Genomic DNA, 24,877 nt, shown 5'->3' with positions numbered 1-24,877 from the left:
ATATATTTAAATTAAACTGTATTTACATTAAAATATTTACACAGGGCCGCATTTGAAGCAATTAGTAAAGTCACCTTACAACCACACAATCGAGTTTCTTTAATTGACGTCAGATACACTCGACTACCTCTCAATAGACCTTCTTTGGATGGCTTTGATCCTACCCAGCATAGGGAACCTAAGCAACCCATCAAGTATATTTTTCTTTTTATTTTAAATATTTAAACAAAATGCCTCGTTCATCTTGTAGCTTGTTTTAAGGCTACAAATTTGAAATTTAGGGTGATGTCCCGAGTCGGGACTATACAAAATTTTGAATTTTTTAATAGCAGTCAAATAAAAGGAGTATGTGATTGATACATTTTTGTGCCTCAGAAAGCACAAAGCCCTAGGTCTTGCCCACTCTGATCCAGTCCGTTTACCGTCCTATTCGACTATGAGAGACAACTCATGAAAAATAAAAATATTTTTACTTATACTTTAAATATTTCTACATATTTAATAATGAATATGGTACATAATGTACTCGTATCAATTCGAATTTCTACTTATTTAAATAATAATTAAGTAAAACTTGCCTAGTGCATAATCTCTATACCAGGTTAGACTGATTTGTAGCAAAATAATATGATTAAGTATATTTTTCAGATTGAATATGGCATACTTCAATCTTATACGAACAGTATTTGGTGCTGGGACCTTAGGATTACCGTTAGCGGTCAGCCAGACTGGTATAATACTTGGACCTATTATGACTGTGACTTTGGGCCTTCTTATTTTACACATGCATTTGACTTTGGCAAGTATTATTTTACATTGTTATTATTAACGTCCGATTACCTATTATTCTAAATCATTTATGTTGTATGTTACGCATTTATATTATTTCCGACTTCAATAAAGGAAGGCACCCATTTTTGTATGTGAACGATTTTTCAGAAAATTGTTACTAATTTTTGTAGTTATCATCGGGGTAATTTATATACTATTATAATGGAAGTTGAAGTATATAAAGTTTTATTTAAAAAAATTAAACTAATTTTAACATTCTATATTTATATAAACTATATCTTGTGTTTTTCAATTACTCTTTTGCTCTAGTTGTGGTGTTTAAATGAAATAAGTCGGCAGCTGAAGATTCCTCACATATCATACAGATATGGATTTCGTTTAGCTCTACTGCATGGGCCGTCAATTTTTCATGGAATTGGATATCGTGGCCCGTGAGTATATATATTTATATATACCTTTCGCGATTCTTTTTTTTACAATACTGGATAAGTTGATTAAAAATATTCTAATGAAAATAAGCGGTAATTGTATAATAAAAATAATATTACAAAATTTAGTGTCGTTTGTCACGAGATGAGGATCAACCGCTGTACGAATATGTGCTTTCTGATACGACTAAGCGTAACACTGCCCACTTCCTTATTGCAGGCTCCCACTGAAAATTGCTTAGTAAAAAACTTAGCATTTTTTATGGGCTTTCGGATCAGGCTGCCTGCACGTGTTATATAAGTTCAAAGTATTCTTCTAATTTCACAGAACCATAATCGCTACATTTATGATATTAAGCCAGCTCGGAATATGCACGGTTTTCGTTATATTTACCACAGACAGCTTGAGAGATGTAAGTGTATTTTCTTTGCTGCATCTTTTGATTCACACTTCGTTAAACGTTCGAACAAGGTCAGTGTGCAATATGCAGTGGCTAAACCACAGGGGAGCAAAATATCTATAGGATAACGAAATATGTAATAATTATACCATAAATAACATTAAAAGGGTCGCAAATGCAATATTATCAGGTTTTAACTTCAGAGTTTCAAAATTTACACCTGAAAAAGGGTCTTAAGTCTTAACAACAGATAGACAGACGAAGTGATCTTAAAAGGGTTCCTTTTTTTCTTTAGAGGTACCGGACCCTAAAATAGAGTAGAAAAGAGTAATATAATTTATTTGAGTTATTAAATATTATAAGCATTCGAGATTCGATAATATTTTTGATAATTCTTATGTTTACGGCAGGTTTATATTTAATAGATGTAAAAATATATATTCTGTTATTAGATAATGGACTGGCAGACTTCTAGACCAGCGATCGCTGCGTTACTGGTTCCTTACCTTTTACTCGAGTATTTCATGAAGTCCCTAAAGATCGTTAGTTATATTTCCATGCTCGGTAATTTCTTAATAACATATAATTCTTAGTTAGTATTATAATTTTTATTTATTGGAACTTTATAAATTTAACTTATAATTACTAAATGTTTATCTTAACTTTGAACTTTTAAAAGATATTTTTAGAAACTCCATCAATAGAAAGCTATGAATATATAAAAACTATTTTTTTTTATCAATTTTTGTGGCATTTACAAAACAACTAGTTTTTTTTAAGGAATTGTTATATATTGTTGTAGGTAATTTTTTGAATCTCATCGGCTTAATCTTGGTTGTATATCACACTTTCTTGGAGCCACATGGAGTGCTGATCTACGCTACCACAGATGTCGTTGCTCTATACTTTGTAATCGGCACTTGTTTATTTAATTTCAGTGCTATCGGTGTGGTAAAAACCTATTCAATATTTAAGATTGTTTACTTAGTGGTACTAGATGTAAAAATGTGTAATGTTTATTTATTTTAATAATATTAAATTCATATTTGTTTACTAGGTATTATCCCTCGACAAAGCCTTAAAAAATCCTCAAGTTCTTACAAAGCCGAACGGTGTAATTTGCGTCAGTATGCTAACAACTACGATAATTCTTACCCTATTCGGTGTCTTGGGGTATTGGTCTTTCGGTACTATGGAAGAAAATGTTTTAAGATCGTTACCATTCGATGATGAGTATGTAAAAATATTAATTTATTAACTAATGAGAAGGCACCGATTTGATAGGCCCCAGGCCTGTAGCAGATGCCGTTCCCTTCTCCCTGTAAATCATTAAAATTAATGATGTGAATTTTTTAATATTTATTTGTGTGTTCATTGTTGGGACAACTACTAAAAAAAATCTTATCAACTAAGCTTTGCCGCCCCCTAAATTTTGCCACCCTAGGCCCGGGCCTAGTCGGCCTATAGGGAAACGTGCTCCTGTCAATAAGTTTAGAAATATATAGATTTCATTACTTTGTTTTTAAGACTCCACTGGAGATGAGATGAATTATAAGCAGTTGAGAAACTTAGTGGTGATTGCCCAAATATGAACCTGCAATCGTTGTTTAAAATTAACGTCTTTTAAACACAATTTCTCTTTTAATAAATAAGTAAGCCTTCTACGTCAAAATATACATAAGTATATGTGCTAACTTTCGCGGTGATGGGTCAAGCGGTGAAGAGGTCTATTAATATCAAACAGATATAACAACATCGATTTCTATATATCAATTATATATGTTTCAACTTTCAAATAAATTACTATTTCAGTTCAGCAATGTTGGCGATAGGATTATACTTAATCGCAGTCGCTTTTGCCTATCCCATACAGTGTTACCCAGCGATTCAGATTATAATAGAAGTAATCAAAAATAGGAATATGCACTATGTGCCTTCGGACAGCACGCTGAAGACAATTGAATGTGTCGCAAGACCAGCTTTTGTTTTGACTTCTTGTCAGTATATTTCATAGTTTTTAGTATATTATACAGTATGTATATATTAATAATATCGATTAGCGATAAATGTATTGCTTTCAACTTGTTTATATAATATTAATAATAATATTATATGTATAATTTGCGGCATTTTTAAAGTTTAACTCGAAAAATATCGCACGATAATGATGTGAGAATAAGTTACTGAAAATCAAATTAATAACAATTTAAACCTCGCCATTTTTATTATGGACTTGAAAACAAACAAGTTCTTTTATGCGATCATCGTTAAAGGAAAATTTATTCCAGTCGATAATTCCGACTTCAAATGTCCTAGTATAATCTTGAAATTTGTATAAATACGTATATTGTATATATAATGTCTGAAATTTTATGTTTATAGTTCATAATCAGTAGTATCAGGCTAATCGTAACATAAATACGAATCTAGACACGCGGTAGCGTGTCAGCCAAGTACAAGTAATGGCGAGCAGCACCGTGTGTAATATTACACGAACCATTTGGAGCCACTTTTGACCTCCTCATGACTCAAAAACTATTTGACATAAACGTGTCAAAATTGGCTCATATATTGATCTCCATCTCCAACGGTTATTTAGATATTAACGTCTAAAAATCGTATAAATTTAGCCGTCTATTTGTTACCTCATCGCAAACTAACAAATTATATAGGCTTATAAATTACGTGACCAACGGAAAAACTAATTTGACGCGGATGTAACTGTGGGGTGGTTACCTAGCTAGCCTATTTATGGTTTTGATAGCCTCACCAGAACGATAAGCTCTTTAAACTTCAATTATACGCCTTTGTTCGACTCGCGGCGCAAGCCCGTCTGAGAAGGTAGGTAGGTACATCATGATACATAACTTTTTCTACCGCTAAACGGCACTACCTATGTATATATTTTTGTGTTGTTTTCCGGTTTGAAGAGTGAATGAGACTGTGTAATTATACTAAATACTAATATTATAAAGATATAAAATTTTTGCTTTTTATATAAAATATGTAATGTTTTATTATATTATATACACAATATTTTACATTAAATTGATTTTACTAGTATATTATTCCTAAGTGTTGTAGGGTATTAATATTATTTATTAATAAATGGTACAGCTACTGCGTCGTTAGCAAAAGTATAAAAAAAAATCATACTAATATTACATAGTAATAACAATTAAATATGTTTACAGTTTTCGTCTGTTACTTGGTGCCGATTCAAGGTGCATTCGTTGCGTTCGTCGGAAACTTATGTACTACTCTTATCGCCCTGGTTTTCCCAGCTCTAATGGAGTTATGTATTTTGTACCCAAATGGATACGGAAAGTACAACTTATTTTTGATAAAAGACCTAATAATTGTTATATTCGGTCTCTCGTCTTGGTTAATTGGAGTCGCGTTGTGTGGTTACCTAATTTATGTACGAGTGCTGTCTTTATATTCGCTTAATAATAATATGGATTATTAATAGTTTTAGTTGTGATGTATCTGATTATTACCAAATAAAAATCTTAGATATGACTTATTGACTTTTATTATGTAGTATGAATAGCGATACAAAGTACTCAATCATGTACCTATAGCCTATTGCAATGGAAGTAAGGTCAGGAGAAGAAAGAAAAACAAATCTTAGATTTACGTATTTCATGCGATTTGCTAATAACTCAGCTATATTGTGCACTACTTTTTAACAGTTTATGATTAATATATCTTTATTTATATTACAACACTATTACACCTTATTTTTTACTTCCATCGCGTCAATTTGCTGTCAAATGTTGCTTATTTGGTTTTTTACCTGTTATGGTTGAAATAGAATATATACTAATATACGATTATGAATGGACTGCGCATGGGTGTAATCGATAAAGGAGAGCTGGTGGGAGCGTATTGACCAGAAAGATACACACTGATTATAGACAACCAATACACAGGCTAACAATTAATAAGGATTTTTACACTCTCCCCTATAAAACGTCATTGAGATTAAAGAACGATACACACTATCAGGGACTTCTATGTAGTCATTTTGAATATCTACAATATTTTAATTTAAATCTTCACTATGTTTTCTGTTTTCATAAATTAAAATAATAACTCAATACAGCGTTTTTACCATTCCAAGTAGGGTTGCAGAGGATTTCTCTTTCGCTTCCTCATAATGCGGAAGTTCCGCAATATTTTGTGTTCCTCAACCGTTACAGCATCCTCATAAATAAAAATTAAAAAAAACCTCTTCCGTTATCGCTTCCTCAAAATTTAAGAGGAATTTATAAGGAATTTTATATAAAATTAACCTCCCTATAATTATTTTCGATTATAAGTATTCAATTACTCTATTTTGATTAATAACATCCGACTTAAGTTATTAATAAAAAATAAAAACTGCTTATAATATACTATAAATAATTTCAATTCCTAAAATAAATTGTAACATTCACTCATCTTTTTTGTGTGCTTGTGTTGTGTACTGTGTGTATGTGTGTGTTGTGTATGTCACTCGTCCATAACTGCTGGACCGATTTTGATGATTCTTTATTGTGTGTGTTTGAGATTAGTTTAATTATTTTTGTGTATGTATGTACCTAGTTATGTACAGACAGGACAACGGCTTTTCGGTTGGTTCCGGTAGTATTTATAATTTCCTATCATCCTCTTCCTAATCCGCTTCCTCGTCCGCATCCTCTTTCTTGAAAAATATCCTCTTCCTCATAATCACTTCCTCTACAACCCTAATTCTAAGCTATGTGGCTTATATAACTGTGACTTGTGGCTTTTATAAAAAAAAATCGACATCAACAGCTTTAGGTACTTTTGCCTGTTATGATTTCAGACTTATTTATATAAACATGTCCCATTTAAAAATATAAATTCATCAGTTATATTTACATATAAACATGTTCTAATGTGAATACTATGCCTAATGATTAAATTACTGATAAGTACTGACCGCATAGTGGCTGACTCTTTTTCGTGTTAGTTGTCAATTTCGTTAATCATTAGGCTTAAACACAGATTATTTCGTCAAAGTATATTCTATACTTATTCTATGATAAAATGCTATTACTGTCATTAAATGTCATACATACATTACAAAATATTAAAAGATTTAAAATACAAAAAATATGGAATGACGAATGAAGGACAGCTTAATCATTCAAAAGTATTTTTAAAATGCCAAACAAGATTATAACTATTTTAATAATAAATGTCATAACTCTTACTAGCACATTCAAAGCGTAAATATATTTTAGAAACTATATCTTAAATATATTTACTGACTTTTTAAAATACTACCTACTGTTTTATCTTACAGGCAACAGCTCCCGTTGTGGACTTGGGAATGTATCGACGAAAAATGTGTACCCGCAAAAGCAATACACGTTGAAAAACTGCAGTCACTAGTAACTTGTAACATGATATGTACACCTTTGCATTTCTGGCCGATACCCACAGGAGTGGTAACTCTGTCCACCAAAGCCGTGCCGGTACGTGCTAACTTCTTTCGCTTAAAAATATTATCCTTTCCTTCAGAAATCGTGAGAGAATATTGCACCAGATCATTCGAGCTATTTTCGCAAGATTTACGTAAAATGGAAAATAGTACGGGAGTCACTGAAGCGTGGCACACGGTTGAAATTCGAGTTGCGATCAATGGAAGTGGCAGTGGTAATCCGAGGATGCTTTTTAACACCGACGAAAGCTATCGATTACAACTGTATCCAAAAAGGCTATCTGATAGATATCTTATTGTAAACATTAGTTCGAATTCCTTCTGTGGAGCACGCCACGCTTTAGAAACACTATCACAACTAATTTGGTTAGATCCGTATAAAGGTTGTTTGTTAATGTTTAATGCTGCGGAGATAGAGGACAGTCCGAGATTTTCTTACCGTGGATTCATGTTAGACACGGTACGAAATTATTTCCCTGTAAATGAAATCATTCGAACCTTGGACGTTATGTCTGCTTCTAAGCTTAATACTTTTCATTGGCATGCTATGGACGCGGAAGGGTTATCTATAAAATTTAACAGTTTAACCCAATTAGTTCAAAACGAATGGTATACACATGGCGCGATGTACAACCCAGAAGAGGTGCGTGCAATAGTGAAATATGCACACATACGTGGTATAAGGGTTTTATTAGAAGTTGATTTTTTTGCATTTATGTGCGACGCATGGCTCTGGGGAGAAACGAGTTGCAATGGATTAACACAATATACTGATGCGGATCTTTCTAGCGCATACAACAGCGAATCTATGTGCAGTCAAAATACTACACACGATTTACATATCTACAATACTATTACAAAAATATACAATGAAATCATTCAACTTACTGGCGAAGATGAAATTTTTCATCTCGGCGGTAACGACATCTCCGAACATTGTTGGTTGGAATGTTTAAATTCAACCAAAACGACCGACTCGAGACTACAAATCACTCGAAACATTTTACAACATCTAGAAGAAGTAAATAAAAAAATACCGAATTTGACAGTTTTATGGTCAACGCATTTATCGGATCGTATAAAAGTAGATTTAAAATCATATGTACATAGGCTAGGTATTCAAATTCGTAATGTTCCTTGGACACAAAAACACATAACCGGAATGCGAACTATACTATCCCATGAAGACGCATGGGATCTAAACAGTGGCTATGGAGATTGGCATGCCGATTCTGGTGGTGCACCTTTTAACTCATGGCAACGAGTATATGAACATCGACCATGGTCTTCGAAAAGCATGACGTGCTTGGAAGGGGGAGAAGCTACATTGTGGTCGTCGACGGTAGGTGCGGGTGGATTAGAAGCACGAGTATGGCAGCGAGTGGCAGCGCTTGGTGAGCGGTTATGGTCCGATCACGCAGAGGGTGTCACACAACTTGTGCAAGCCCGATTTGACGTTCATCGATCTCGTCTCCGCGTTCGTGGTATTCAAATTGCACCTTTGTGGTCTATGTGGTGCACTCAAAATACATTTACCTGTTAATATTAAATGAATATATATAGTCTATTTTAGAGGTTATCAATGTATATTTAATAATATTATGAGTGTAACTTTGTGCAATATAGTAATCGGGTAGACCTCCTGGTTTATAAAATATAAAATAACGAAATATTTACATTATATTAAATACTTATTGTATTTACCAACACATTTTAATTAAGACCGTAAGTTATGTTCGTGAAGATTTTATCGTTCTTAATTGATTTGAGAACAATTAATGATATTTATGGTATTTGTAATTGTTTAGTAATTTTTTTAGACTTGTCAAACTTAATAAACAACTGCTTCAGATATCTTTTTCTTTCAGCAGTTTATTTTAAAAAAATAATGGCACACTAGACGAATATTTTTGTTTGGGAAGCACATAGATGAGCCAATGAGCAATATCCCTTGGCAATGCAAGAAGTATACACCTTACACGAAAATGCGCTTCTAAGAGCCCGCCTCGCCTGTCTTTTATAACTTACTTAAAAATAATAAAACATTGGTTAGCAACAACTTGATTGTTTAAAATATTATAAAGCGACATGTTCCAGTATAAATTTACTTACTTTATTCTAGTAGAAGTAAGTAAAAACCAGTAAATGTCCCATTTCGGGGCAAAGGCCTTCTATGATATAAAGCTATGCCAGATTCTCATCTGCCTTATGTAGGTATCCTAACTATGTTTCCTTCACCGCAGACCACGAGGTGAATTATATATACAATTTAAGCACATGAAAATTAAATGATACTCGGCCAGCTTGAACTCAGAATGATCGGTTAAGATCCCAGTTTTTTTAACCACTGGGCCAATCCGGCTCTATTAGACGTACATAAATACATTTATTGAGGTACTTATTTAATATTTAATAATAACTTTATATATGTTTGTATTGATTAAAGAAACTAAGCTAGTCTTTTTATCATTATTAGGGTTAGAAATTTTTCAAACAAATAAAAATGGAAAACTTTTCGTAGAAAAGTTCTGTATTAAGAAGTTAAGTATTTTTTGGTCTACAAAAAGATTTATGTTTTAAATTCACCTGTTACTGTCGAAATAATTATTAGACATAGCACAGCCCTATTCATTAGGAAACGGTAGTGACGAAAATATAGAAACATCCGTTTCCGGTATTATAATAAACGTTCAGAAATGCTTTAGTTAATTAATAATATAATGCGTGATGGAAAATGGGTAATATCTTTTTTATTACTTCACCTAAAATAACATGTATATATTGTTCAGCTAAAAATACATATCTTAACAGAAAACAAAACGTTTTTCATAAAACTGACACTGTATCCATGTTACATTTAATTCTTTAAATTCTTGAACGAAACGTTCGGATACTTAAACTGACGTGTTTCATAAATCGGATAGTTTATTTACATATTTGAAATTTTTTTGAAGATTTCTAAACTGGTGTCGATCTCGTGCTCTCTTAGTAATAATATATTATTTGTCACCCTTAAAATAAAATATCATGAACTTAAATTGGTTTTAATGTGTATTACAAGTGTTTTAATTGGTATTTTAATAAATAAAAAAGTTTTTTCCCAAAAAGGGCTAAGTGACGAAAGACAAATTACATAGGATGTAATGAAACATTTTGGAGAGGAAAAAAATTGGGAGTGAGAAATAGTGTGGTTATGTCTTCATGACTGATTTTGGCCCCAGTAGCTATTTTTATGGAGGTTATAACTAACCAACTAATAAATAAAAATTATAGTATACAAACGCAAACACAGATTACACTATCTATATGATCATTCCGATAATTCTCACAACATTTCTATAATTTAATATGATCAGATGGAGGCAAGGAGATTCAAGTAGAAACAAAGGCTTTACCATAATCACTTGACTGGCGGCCGTGGTACTGTAGAGCACTACTTGTAACTTGGACTGCTTCTGAGAGTTATTTTACCGAAAAACCCAATTACACACTTTAATTGACCTGGGATTTGCATTTCGAGATTTTTAGCGTTATAGGCTTAGTCTAGTTAATAGATCAAGAAGGTGGTCAAGTCAGAGTGGTACCAGACGTAGGAATATATTATGTTATAAGATTCGGATTTAATTATTCATACTGATATATATCCTAATTTTCATGCTCTCTAAGTATGTATAAACGCACTTTTGAATAAAATTAAGAATAGTAAATAAAACTTATATGTTCAACCCTAGTTAAAAGGATAAGGAAATGACATCACCGGCCCGTTGTTTATGGTAATTTTCTTCTGCGTAATATTGAAATTAATTTGAGAAAACCATTTAGTACAATTAATGAAGTATTTTTTCTTTAATAAGTCGTCGATTTAAAGCTTATTTTTGATTAGTTTATCACTATACATACTCTGTATACACCTGAATTTTATTTGAACGATAAACGGTTCCTTTTGATTATTATGGCGAATGTCGAAAAAAAAATGTGTCTATGCCCAACCAATGTGGCTGCCGCAGACTGACCAACAAGCGTCAAGTTATGGCGTTTTGTGAAAGACATTCGTAAATAGTTTATATATGTGTTATTAAATATCAGTGTAACTTTTTTAACTTAAATTTAATATGAATAGATATTACGATTACGGTAACGCAATATCATGGTGAGTAACGTTGAATATTTTGACTGACATCCATATTGGTTTAAATATTGTATACGTTTTAACTCAAAAACACAATTAGGATTTGTTTGTGTTTAATAGTAAACCATGCTTTAATTTTGAAAGATCGTCATAATTTACAGTAATAAAGTGAGGTTTATTTTATTATACACCGGCTTAATAGAACGTGGTTGAGAACCACTCTTCATCTGTTTTAGAACATTAAATATTATTTTACTCGTTCAAAAAAAAAAAAATATTCTATAGTTCTAAAGTAATTAGAAATTGTTAACTTGAGTTAAAATCATTATACCTACTTCAGGCTTTTTACTTCACTGTAAAGCTAGCAACTTGGCGTGCTTATTAAGACATTACTCTATTTCGCTAAGCTGATATTAATATCATTACATGTTTAGAAAAAAAGAGCAGGCATATTTAAACATTATTATTTTTTAAATATGTATATGAGAATTATTTTTTATTGATAAAATATAAATTTTATAGCTTAAAATATTAATGGCAGTTATAAAGGTAATTAAAACAATTAGATTAATATTCCGTGATCAGAATATGATGGCTTACATATCCATCACAACAAGAAAATAAACAACAAAACCACAAGTAATAATTATTTTAATAAAAATGTATACATACTTAATAACATGAGAAAAACAATGTATACAAATGCTCATTTATACCATCTATATTAATATTGATTTAAATAAAAGTAGTTACTAATATCTTATATATTTTTTATAGAACTATCGACTAACTATGGACAAAGCCTAAACAAATAATTTGTTTTAATAAAATATGTGCTCATATATTTGTAGTAATTATAAGATTGCTAATGAAGCAGTTAGTTGTTATGTATGGTATTTTTTCATATGAACTACCCTATTATTACAAAAATATAAAATTTATTATTGTCTTTATTTTTTGTATTTTTTATAATAGAGGTGGTCCTGCCCCGGTAGATTTGATAAAATTTGAATTTAAGGTTTTATAATTTGTTCAATGCAACATCTGGAAAATTTCCTTGACAGGACTTCAACTTATTTCTCTTACTACCCAGCTCCTGTCGTCCCAGTACTTTTCTAATTTTGTCAAAATCTAAATTCTTTAATAAAACTTTTCTCCCTAGCAATCTTCCACAGCTGCAGTGGAATAATTGATCTCTAAAATAAATAATGGGACCGCCAGCATTGTTTCAAATTAAACCTTCGTTTTGGATCTCGTGGTTTGCCTAGTACAAAGCTGTAAGACATGTTTTAACCATTGTAGACTAAATGGGTAACTATTCAATTGCAGATTGATCTGTAGCTCCCCCCCCGTCCCGTTGAACTCCAGTCATGGTAAGAGAAATAAGGAGAGTCCTTTTTCGGTGTACAAGAAATTTTCCAGAGAATCTCAATAGGTTGAAAGCGATTTTATAGTGATTTCTGTCCATTTTTGGACTCCTAATTTCAGTTGACATGAGACACTCGGTCGTCAACAATGGTTAAAACACGATCTTCAGCGAGGGTAGTCAATGCTGCCCAGAGTGAGCCCGCCGCAAATGGAAACTCTTCCGAAATTAGTTCGCGAGTAAAAGCCTATGAGAACAGGCAACGTTCGCAAAAGACCACCACAACTAGGCAAGTGTCACGTCCTCCCGCGTTTTCTCGCAGCTGTGTCAGCATGACCCTAATGAGTTAGCAGTCTTTCTTATATTAGGCGATGACGAATTGCACTAGACATTTTGTTTTAGTATCATTATTTTAATAAACATTATTGTTTTAAAATATCATATAAATTGTATGTAATCCATGATAAAATCAATGCTACCAAGATAAAATGTCAAAGCTTTGCGTAAGTACCACCAGCGAATTAGCAACTGAAGTAACCAGGGCTTCTCAGTAACAGTAAATCTATTAATGTCACCATCAGTGACATGTTTTGTTGAAATATCGTAATCGTAGTTATGAAATTTAAAGAAGCTTCTGGTTATAATTTAATGTTAAAATAATGTTAATCATTGTGATCAAATGGTCGAAGGACTCCTGGTATGTGATGTTGTATGTTTGCTAGACCTTAGAATACACTCGGAGTGTCATCTGTTTATGTATGCATGATGATAAGCTTGCGGTGTTGGTGATCGGTATAAATGTTGTGATACAATATTGGTTTAACATTTTCTACATTTATAAGATGCATGTGTGACAATAAAAAAACCACGTCTTTAAATTATTTGAGATAAAGATACTGAGCAAGTGATAAATGTAGTTTTATTAATGTGCGAATTCTTGAATATTTATAATGTATCATTTCATCACTCATATGAAATCGTTTTTTAGACATATTCATGAATTTACTTTTAATCATTAGGAACAGTCAGGCGCTATCGTCTGGAGGGCCCGGAAGCGGCAATCAGGGCAAAGATCCGCTGGCACCGGCTATCCCGGGCTCTCGTACAATGTATCAGCATCCCGCAGTCACCGGGTACAACCCGCAGGATTCACGGTCACAGTCAATGCCAGTAACGGTGAGTGTCTCGAGTTCTTTATTTGGGGTACTGAGTAGCTATGGTGGCTTATAATACAGTACCAATGAAGTCCTTGATACGCTTATTTTGAAGCGTCGTGCTTATCGATGAAGGAAAACATCGTAAATCGTCACCATCCACCAACCCGCATTGGTGTACCAATGCGGGTTGGAGATAGGATGCGTGGTCGAATAAGTACTAAAACTCCTCATAAAATCCTTCTCTTAAAAATTGTATACCTAGTCATAGAAGCAAACAAAATACAACTAATACTTTAACATTAAATGAGCAATATATCCATAGCCTCTAACATTACGACTACATCACGCAATAGCCCCTTGATTTATATGGTAAAATATCATATCAGCCTGACCGATTACGGCAAACACGACTAATCTCAAAAGTGACCAACACCGACATATAATAGTGCACAAGTGTGTGAGCAACCCAAGTGCACTCTATTCCCTCACTGTCATAATACAATAAATCCGACAATAAACCGCAGCAGCTTTAAGGGCTTTCCAAGGCATGGGATTGTATACGTTTTCAGTCTCCGGTTTGATACTGAGAATTTTTCGACAATGAAGTCTAAAATCTTTCTATCAGTTCGAGAGTATACAAACATGATAAATAGCCCAATCGGATCATTAATATTAGCAAAGACGGTGATGAGCTAAATTGTTATTGCTAATGCGACATTAACCATAGCACCTCAGCTCTACTACCATTGAAGAATGATGAGAATGCTCTTTGAAGAGAAGGCTTTGGAGCTTATTTCAACGTGCTCCAATGCGAGTTGGTGGATGCACATGGGCTAGAATTTCAATGAAATTGTATGCAGATTTCCTGACGATGCACGACATGAATTATAAACACAAATTAAGCATGCTTGCCTGGGTTAGGACCAGCAATCATCCGTTAAGAGGCACGCGTTCTAACCACTGGGCAATTTTGACTGTGTGGCGTTAAAATAACTGATGAGTGGGTTCGAATAAAGCCCTAGCACCAGTAACATAGATAAGGAACAGTTAAAACTTGTACACGGCGCAGGCTCGTCAGAACCCGATATATGCGAGCAGCATGTACCACGGGTACAGCAGCGCCGGCGGGGCTACGCTGGCGCCCATGCCGTCCCCCTCGCCTACCGCGCCGCTGCCGCCCTTCCCCGTGCATCCAGATGTCAAGTTTAAGAAGTGAGTGTAAATGAATATCGAATCATACTCCAGACCAGGCTATTGGCAGCAAATAGTGAACAACTTGTAATTTTTTTAGGAATATATTTTAAATTTATAGTTTTTCCTTATTTTAATTCAGACCCAATATAATAAAACTGGGAAGTTAGCTCGTTTACTAACTGTAGATAATTGCATTGTTGTGTCAAAGATCATTAAAATATTCTTGATGCTATAATACAATACAATTAATGCCATGCTTGTCATATTCTAAGAAATAAATTTTCAAAAGCTATTGGCCTTCCATCCATTACCTGATCTCATCACCAGGTTACCATTTTATGATGTACTGGCGGAGTTAATGAAACCTTCAACGATGATGCCGATGCAGGCAGGTCGTATGCAAGAAGGCACCTTCATATTCCACCTCACACCTCAGCAAGCCACAGAGATCGCGTCAGGGAAAGACATTGTTGGAACTAGTAATAAGCTCGATTATGTTATACAGGTAAACAAAAGGCAAGCTTGAGTCTAACTGCTTTTTATAAAAAGACAACATTATTTATAAATACATAATACATTTTAGTGTAATATTTGCAAATAAACCAATACTAAAATAATATTTGTTTGCTTAGAATGCATGACACTAATATCATAATAATACTAAATTCTCTTAAATCTTTTATGTGTATTTTTTTAAATAATTATATATTCTTTCAGATAAACCATTTTTTTTTTGTAAATGCATTATCTATATTAACTTACAAATAAAAATATTATAAAATAATATGAGGTATGCTAATGCTTAATTGAGTCATATAAAATAAAACAAAAACCAAGGCAGTACATAATATGTATGGAACAAAATATAAAATTGTTACTTGCCAAACTCTAAAAATTTGCCAAACTATTTTAGAAATCTACCTCTGATGACAACTTATAATTACAATGAATGTCTATTTTCAATGAAAAAATAGTTTTACCTTGTGATTATGAATATCTTATTTTGTTACAGGCTCAGTTACGATTTTGTCTGCTAGAAACTTCCTGTGAACAAGAAGACTACTTCCCACCTAGTGTTAATGTTAAAGTTAATAATAAGATGTGTCCCTTACCAGTAAGTATAAGAACTTATTTGTTAAATATTCAAAGTAACATAAACAATTCTCACAAACAATACTTTTTACAGAATCCAATACCGACAAACAAGCCAACCCCGGAGCCAAAACGACCACCACGACCGGTTAACATCTCATCACTAGTGAAACTATCTCCTACAGTAGCAAATACAATACACGTGACATGGGCTGCAGACTTTACGCGAGCGTACGTGCTTAGCGTGTTCATGGTCAGGAAACTGTCGTCTGCAGAGTTGCTACAGAGGTTGAAGAACAAAGGCACTAAGAATCCTGACTACACACGTTCCTTGAGTAAGTTCAGCTAAACTTCATTTGTAAGCACAAGTACTTCAATGTATGCATAGCATAATAAAATATTTACTATGAAACATTAAATAACACTCATATTTTCTTCACCAGTTAAAGAAAAATTATCAGAAGATTATGACAGTGAAATAGCAACCACATCACTCAGAGTGTCACTTATGTGTCCTTTGGGCAAGATGCGTATGTCATGTCCGTGTCGGCCGGGTAACTGCCCACACTTGCAGTGCTTCGATGCCTCACTGTTCCTACAGATGAATGAGAGGAAACCCACATGGCTGTGTCCCGTGTGTGATAGGCCAGCACCTTATGACTCTTTGGTGGTTGATGGGTAAGTCAATGGAAATCCTATTCATATTTCTTACAATTTTGTATTTCTCTCAACTGTAACTTTCATATAATGTAAAGTTCAGACACATTAAGATAAATGGCTAATCAATAATATAACTAAAAATATTTTTTGCATTAATTGAAAGATGTTTGAATACATTATGGACAGTTAGTTAAAATGCTAAATCTTTACCAGATATTTCCAAGAAGTACTAACATCGTCACGGCTAGCGAGCGAGTGCAACGAGATTCAGTTGCACGCGGACGGCAACTGGTCCGCGCACGTCCCGCCTGCCAGGGCGCCGCAACCCGTACAACCCACTACCGAACCTGTTACCCTCATATCTGATGATCTCGGTAACTAAAACATTTAAAGTCCTATTAATACAGTCGGATCAAGTTAAACTTTATTTTTCTACTACTATACATATACAAATAGTAAAGTTACTTATGTGAATCTGAATCAATGTATTATTCTTCAATTCAATTGCTCATATTTAAATTGAATTGTTGTAGAAGTAATACCAGTAGATGGTAGTAACAATGGAGCCAAAAGAGCCGCGGTTGGGGAAGGAAGAACACCTAAAACCGCCGAAGTACTAGTGGATCTCACTTCAGACTCAGATGATGAATTACCACTCAAAAGAAAATTGCCACAGCCAAAGCTATCTCCATCCTCTTTGGAAGCTACGATAAAAACTGATGATGCATACACAACATCTAGTGGTAAGCTTCAGATATATTTTTAATATTAATTATAATGATTTCCTATCTGAAACAGTAATAATTGTTCATACCAAATATTATTACTATTTTTCTTGTTTATACACATGTTTATCTTTACCAAAGGTGGGGTCAATTCTGGGCAAGCAGCTATGAGTTAAACTTTTTCTTACTCAGTAATAAATAATAGTAAAAACCCATTTTTAATAACAAGTTTTTATAATTATAGTATAGAAATTTTCGTTTCTCGGCACTTAACTATTGGCGATCCTTTGTTTGGAGCTTCAACTCTTTTGAAACTAAACAAACTTTGCAAGTTAAATAAAAGCTTGTAAAAAACATGCTTATTTTTGATTAAATTGTAAATATATCATCTATCGTCGCCAACTTGGTCTGGTTGATTTACTTGTTACGTTGTTATGTAATTATTATTAATTATGTTCATATTATTATATTCTTATGTAATTATTGTTTTAGCCGAAGCAGTTTCGTCAAGTGGGTACAGATCGCCTAGTGGCGGTGCAGTAATATCTCTGGACAGTCCTTCTCCTCCCGCGCCCGCGTCTCCGCAGAACGCGCACTCTCACGTGAGCGTCTCACACAGCGCGCAAGCTCACCTCACGCACGACGCATCGTCACCGCGATCTACCGTCTCGAATGATCATTGTAAGTAAAAAAAATGAATGTGAAAATGTAAGAATTAATAGTCCAATAGCCTGTTTCAATCGAAGAAGGAATATATATATAAACAAATCTTATATTCAATTCAATATATGTTTCAATGTATTTATTAAGGATACGACATAATTCCCCTTAATTAAACTTGTGTTTTAAACTTTTTAATGAATGATATGTTGTAGTGTTCTAATTCTATTTTCGTTTTAGGTACAAGTAATAACACTGAAGATAATGACGCCACCCCATCACACTGGGCACCCTATGCCGAATCAGACAGGGACAGCCATGATACGTATCGAAGGTAAACAACTTAAAACTATTACTCTCTTTTAATGGGGATTTCTTTTTTAGAATAATGCAAGTTCTGTTTATCAAAAATATTCACAACTGAATACAACAGAGATTAAGCAAATTGTAGTATCCACCATATTTTGTTGGTAAATTACAATCAATACCTGAAACCTTTCTTGGATTTCTATGTAAGGAGCCTATTCCAAACATAGAAATCGTAATAAAACTAAACACATTACGTTCAAGGTAATAATTCCTATCAAACTATCCATTATCTATCAATATGTAGCAAACCTAACACAAGGGTGACAATTGTTTGTTTTGTTTTTCTTTTACTTCTTTTTTTGTTTATTGTAGCTATGAAAAATATTGATTTTTACTGAATTTGTTATTGGTTGTCAGGTACTGACTGAGGGAGAAGAGTGGTCGACCATCCTACGCCAGCGGCCATTCTTCTGAAGATGAACAGGAGCACTCCTATGCAGAAGTACCACTTTTGCCTACCTAAACAGCCACGCGAGCGTCAGCGCAACAAGCAAACGGTTGCAGTGATATGATAAAGTGAACACTTATTGGAGACACTAGACACTCACCGAGAGCGTTTGACGAAACTTGGAATGAACGAAATGAAAGGTGTTTCAGAATCTATTGCACATTCCTTTTTCAAGTGCATTGATAAAGAAAATTAATGTAACAGTAAAGCTGTTGAATCAAATATCGACTGTCAAAACAAATGATTATGTGTTGTAGAGATAAAATCTTGTGAATTTCTATATACTACTACAATTATTGTGTGTTATGAGTAATATCTGTCTTTTGTTCTGTCGTAGTAGTAAACTTTAAAATGTCATATGATATTATTGTTGTATAAAAATGACAGCAGGTGTATGTTATATGAAAAGATTGTGGTGTTTTTTTTGTTGTTTTTCTCCTTATGAAATGTACAAAGAACTATTTATGCATTTAATTACATAGAGTTGCATACCAATAGCAATGATGTACAATATTGGACATTTAAAAACAAATCCAGATATAAGTGACCCTTGTATTTATATCTGAATAATGCAACTTTAGCAATCCTTCCGTAATAATTGTTGAATGAATATTTTTCTTATAGATCTTTCCACACAAAATTAAATATGAATTACAGTATATGTTTCGCATTTTAGTAAATGTGTACTATTATTGAATCTACTTTGTCTCTTTTTCTACTAAGTGTCAAGATCCTCAGAGAAGCAGTTTCTTAGCTTTAATAAATCATCCAATAAAAATAGTTGTTCTAATTTATTTATTTTAAGAAATAGGATAATTTTTATAATTGTATTATAATAATCGTCTGTGAGGTAATTTCACTGCATAGCGATCACATTTCCAAAATATAAACGCTAAAAAATAAGATAATGTAGAATAACAATAAATGTAAATATCAAGACTGTTTTTTTTTCCTTTATACCTTACTACTGATTAGATGCCTGGATCTTTTAATGCAAGTTTCTTGACAGAATAGATCCTATATAATTCTGATATTTATTTTTCTATGTTATATCTAGAAATGTTCATTACTTCACCATTATTGAAATACATCATATTTTCAAGAATTGTTTTATAGCCTCATCGTCGATAATGTCCTGTATGTTTTTGTTTACATTACTTCGAAAACAGCAGGAATGACACCTCAATGTTGGTAGTGGATTTTCGTTGAATAATCGACTCCACTCAAAATTGCAGTTAACCCCATGTGTCACCCCCATTATAACTTTAGTTTTGAAGTTGATAGAAAATATATGAATTAATTGTTGACTTCTACATCTCGTTCATATAACATAGTATTTTTACGATTTAAAAATATTTTTCCTTAACATTTTCTATGATACCATCAATCGACTTGACTGTCAAATAAATTATGCGTAAAAATTAAAATATTAAAAAGCTAATTCTTTGCCTACTAATGACACAATTATAACAAGAATTAACAATTCGCAACAACGGTTAGGTCAATGAACTTAATTGTGCGCGTAATTGTTGGATACTGTATTATGGACTCCTTCTCCTTTATCGATATAATACTACACTCATTATCACAAGACCGCGGATAAATCTGCGATAGCATTGACAAGCGACGCCACTGGTCGTAATTAGTATGCGCCCTTCTCACATTTTTGTGCTGAGCCAAAGAATCTTTTATCCTTTTTCAACATTGTACACAACGTATAGGGTATCTCATTCGCTCTCATGTCAAACAGGGCCTCGCGGCCGGGGGACACGTAGCGTTCCTCGCATTAGGTGAGTTCCGCGATCGTCCGCCGACTCGATGCGGCGCTGACGTGCGATACGCTAAACTTGTGTTCCACCGTGAAATCACCAGTGTTATTTGTTTATACCTACTATGGATTTGATTACATGGCCCCAAGGATTGACTGTCGATAGTGAGGTGTACTGTACGTGTTTATGTGAAGTTTGAAGCGACTAATATAGTGAAACGGGTCGGCCGTGTTCATTTATGTGTTGAATGGTGATTAAAAGTAAATTACTTTGCTTTTACGGTGTAGAGGGTCGGTGGGTGCGTATTGATCGCATATCGAAACAAAGCCGAGGATTGTTTTGGCGGTATGGAAGAGACCGGTGCAGCTTGAGGTGAGCGCTCTTTGTATAATGGTGTGTAGTAAATGGATCCGACTCTAAGGAATCATGTAAACGTCGCACGCAACCGGTGCATGTGGGGATTAGGGGAGGGCGGGGAGGCATCGCTCCGCACTTCAAAAGCTTTTATGGATTTCAGTTCAGTTATACCTTTAATGTTGTGTTTTATCTCATCCTTGTTATGCAAGTTGATATTAGTATATAGCGGCGTGCTGCGAGCATCGGCATCGTCTAATAGCTTCATATTGAAAGTGAGTAATGCCTTTCCTAATGGGATAATGGCTCTGGTGGCCGCCGCGCTCGAAATATATATAAAGCGGTCGAATCGGACCGTGTCAACAAGCAGTGGGCTGTTTGCCTTCCCATTTAGACGACAAGGGAGCCGATAAGGCAAAGCCTGTGAGCCGACACACAAATGGCTCACATTCATTTAATTCTGACACTCGTTTGTATCACGTTTTGAAAGCTATAATATACTTCACTATAATGTAACTTGCTTTTTTTTATTATCATATCATTTATTAATTTACATAAATTTGTTACCATAGCAAAATTTATAATTAGAATCGGTGCATTGAGTTCTAGTTGCAAACATTTTCCTCTCATATCTGCAGTCCTATAATATCCTATCTTTGTTCTATATGATAATTAAAACATTTTGGCTAGAATGTCACCTTTAATTGATCAAAAACGATATTCCATACACAGCAAAGTTCGATATTCCATTTAAAGAATCAAGTATGATCGCAATAAGAATATTAGAGGGGACATCGCTACTAATTTCTCCACCGCCTACGTAATGCGACACTTATTACGCTTTATGCCGCGCTGTAATAGATACCTTATTAATTTTACGAGCTTATTTGAATAATCATTAACTTCATAATGGATATAGTCGCCGCTCCATTGCTAGAATGCAAGCCAACCGCGCCGACGGTAGATTTTATTCAAAGGGAAACGGAAAAACTTCATTATATAAATTAACAAAAGAAACAGAAACGACTATTGGCTTGGCACTTGTTTCTTTTACTTTTATGCTTGTATAATAAACCGGTGAAATTTAAAAGGCATTCTGATTAATCATTATAATTAACAAGCTCCAATCTTTTATCGATACATAAAACTTCATCGTCATTTAAAAAAAAATAACTAAACAGCTGTTGATTAGGGTTAATGTCGTCATTATAAAACTCTTCTGGTCTGTTGCCTGTTTTGCTTCAATAGCTTAAGGGGCTTACAGAGCGATAAGTACCTACAGAAATTCTTTAGGAAGACCGGTCACTTATAAAGGCTAATAGAAACCCTTCATATGACACTTATGATTCTGGAAATATAATATGCATGGGGTTTAATATCTTTGTTGTTTATCAGGACCCTCAGTAAAAAAGATATAAGTTTCTGATTCCATGATAAATTGATTGACAAAACTGTTAGTTAGAGAAATATGTGTGTAAAAATTATAATGTATCGAACCAAGTCAGCTAGGAAAAATAAATACTTAGTTCTCCGTATCAACTCGCTCGCGTGTACAAGTAAACGCTAAATGCAAATATAAGTTATATTTTATTAAGTCCGCTTCACGCGGAACCACCAGGGAGAACAACTAAAAAGTATAAAAGAAAAACAGAGTAAGTGCAATACTTACAAGCACAACGGACGTCTTAAATTCCGAGGTTGGCGGCGCGTTGACAGTATAAGGAATGGTTTATTCTTTTTACAGTGCTAATGTCTATGAGCGGAGGTAACCACTTACCATCAAGTGAGACATTAATTTGTTCGTCTGCCTTCCTGTTAATAAATACGTGATTGATATACATTACACTACAAATATCCACTGATGTGGCTCCACAACGAACACACAAGATTCTTCTATCGAATTAAACAGAAGACCAGTTTTTTTTAATTTTTACTTGAATAGTAATAAACATGTTCTAAATCTTTATTTGAAGCTGTCTGGAGGCGATCGTCTCATTCCTGAAGTGTCTTATAATCAAACGTCAAACATATTTACTGTGAACTTAAGGTTACAAACTCTCGTCAAAGGTGATTATCTAAAAAGACGATAGTTATATAATAACATGTATCTGAAAACCGTATGTAATAAGATTATTCTTGTTTTTAGAGTTGGCAGTACGTCACAATTTCTAGAAAAAACTGTTCTGATTTTACGCGCATACATTAAAGTATCACCTATATCAGCATACTTATAGTGGCTAGCGACGGACAATATCGCTACTTCATATATAAAGTATGGTATATTTATTAGTAAATGTGTCATTTGAGCCGTTATGTCATCGAATACAGAATTAAAAACAAATTGCAATGTGGTATGCACTTATTCTTTACGAACAAATATCATTGGCTTCAGATCTAGATCAGTTAAATATTTTTGGTATCGTCAAGATATGAAGTTGTTGCCAAGTTTATTGCATTGATTTTCATCTTAAACGAAATTTCGAGTTTTTTTTTTAATATAAAAATAATAATAAAACATTCGCCATGTTTAGCGTTTTTGTGTCAAAATGGATTATGACATCAATGTCACGTAGACTAGCGATCATCTCTTGAGTGCATACACACTGACAGACAATATTTCAAACGTGTTTCTGACCTCCGTACGTGTTATTTTACAACGATTAATCTTTTGTAAACATATATCATATACGCAGACGCGATCTTATTACAGATTTATTAAAAATAGTTCGTAATTACAAAATCATGCGGTGTCCGTATCGGTTAATGAACATGACGTGATCGACATGCTTTTAAAAACTACATTATAATTTTCAGTTTTTTATAAAAAAAATATAATAGCAATTGTCACAGGATTAATTAGTTTTTTGAAATAATATATTTCATATAATATATTGACAGAGTTCAAAATTCGTAGTTCATAATATTTTCTTCTATATCAATTTATTTAATTAGAAAATCCAAAAAAAATTAACAATTGTTATAATATATAAAACACGGTTATAGATTACATACAGTAGTAAGTATATTAAGTACAGATTAAATGGAATTGCTCACCATTCAGTGAGTCTTTAAACGTCGCTTTGAAGTTATTATATATATTAGATATTTAGTTTCATATAACTATCTCATGAGACGTACCTATTCCTTTTTAAAGTTTTAAACAAAAAACTGTGTCTACTTTAATGCATAAATTTATCCATATAAAATAAAAATGTTAAAATCATCAATCATTTCAGCTGCAATCAAAGATAAGTAAAATTGTCAGTAAAAGAAACTCGAGAATATTATAAGATAACTCTCAACACCGTACCGAATCTTCAGAAAACATTAAGGCGTCGTTCCTAAAAAGATTTATTCGTCGAGGGCGTCGAGGATCTTAAACATGGCTGTCGAATTCAATGGCTCTTGTAATTGATAAGAAGATTACCTACGGCTTGTTGAAATACATATAAGTCTTAAGACAAAAATGTACGATAAACACTTGAATCGTTTCTATGAATGTACATTACGCAAGATAACGGGAAATAAAGAAAACATAATGCTCTATGGATGGAGTCATAACAAGATGTTACTCTCGTTACATTTATATTGCCTCAAAAGTACAATATAACTAAAATTTATAGACGCATGAATTTATTTTATGAATAGCGTAAGACTAAATTATCGTGCAATAAATTTTTCACAGATTATTCTATTCTAAACAAAAATTTGGATTAATGTGTTATGCAACTACATACTATAATATTTGTCTCTGGTTAAATGGTTACACTTATAAATTGTTTTAAGATTATAATTAGTTAGATCGCATTTTATATATGTTAGGAAAACTTGTACATGTTGCTATAATATATTTATGACATTCTGATATTAAAGTGAAC

At 33.3% G+C, this 24,877-nt stretch overlaps 2 protein-coding genes and 1 long non-coding RNA gene across 7 annotated transcripts in view; all 3 read left to right on the top strand.

The window, feature by feature from the left end:
- The first annotated feature begins 2,695 nt into the window (after nucleotides 1-2,695).
- On the top strand, nucleotides 2,696-4,911 carry LOC125070263. Its single transcript, XR_007119876.1, has 3 exons — nucleotides 2,696-2,854; nucleotides 3,434-3,618; nucleotides 4,816-4,911. It is a non-coding gene; the product is annotated as an uncharacterized LOC125070263 (long non-coding RNA).
- Nucleotides 4,912-11,055: 6,144 nt separating this feature from the next.
- LOC125070237 (E3 SUMO-protein ligase PIAS3) lies at nucleotides 11,056-19,816 on the top strand. Of its 5 annotated transcripts, none has more exons than XM_047680017.1 (13): nucleotides 11,073-11,226; nucleotides 12,694-12,860; nucleotides 13,591-13,747; nucleotides 14,807-14,940; nucleotides 15,250-15,427; nucleotides 15,935-16,036; nucleotides 16,109-16,349; nucleotides 16,458-16,692; nucleotides 16,888-17,048; nucleotides 17,208-17,417; nucleotides 17,892-18,080; nucleotides 18,300-18,393; nucleotides 18,786-19,816. In XM_047680017.1, the coding sequence occupies exons 2-13, from the start codon at nucleotides 12,721-12,723 to the stop codon at nucleotides 18,790-18,792; spliced, it is 1,848 nt and encodes a 615-aa protein (XP_047535973.1). In that variant the 5' UTR covers nucleotides 11,073-11,226; nucleotides 12,694-12,720; the 3' UTR covers nucleotides 18,793-19,816. The 5 variants fall into 5 exon arrangements, with proteins under 5 accessions (XP_047535974.1, XP_047535972.1, XP_047535973.1 ...); XM_047680014.1 differs by having other exon boundaries at nucleotides 11,074-11,226; nucleotides 14,798-14,940; XM_047680015.1 differs by lacking the exon at nucleotides 11,073-11,226 and adding an exon at nucleotides 12,252-12,578 and having other exon boundaries at nucleotides 14,798-14,940.
- An 888-nt stretch (nucleotides 19,817-20,704) lies between these two features.
- Nucleotides 20,705-24,877, top strand: part of LOC125070232 (zinc finger protein 608-like) — a 91,305-nt gene continuing 87,132 nt past the window's right edge. Inside the window, exon 1 of the mRNA XM_047680006.1 lies at nucleotides 20,705-21,017. The gene's annotated coding sequence lies outside the window, so the exon portion shown is untranslated. The remainder of the gene's footprint in view (nucleotides 21,018-24,877) is intronic.

Source organism: Vanessa atalanta, chromosome 17, assembly GCF_905147765.1.
Source record: "Vanessa atalanta chromosome 17, ilVanAtal1.2, whole genome shotgun sequence".
Classification (NCBI taxonomy): Eukaryota; Metazoa; Arthropoda; class Insecta; order Lepidoptera; family Nymphalidae; genus Vanessa; species Vanessa atalanta.
This window is presented reverse-complemented; position numbering and strand designations above follow the sequence as displayed.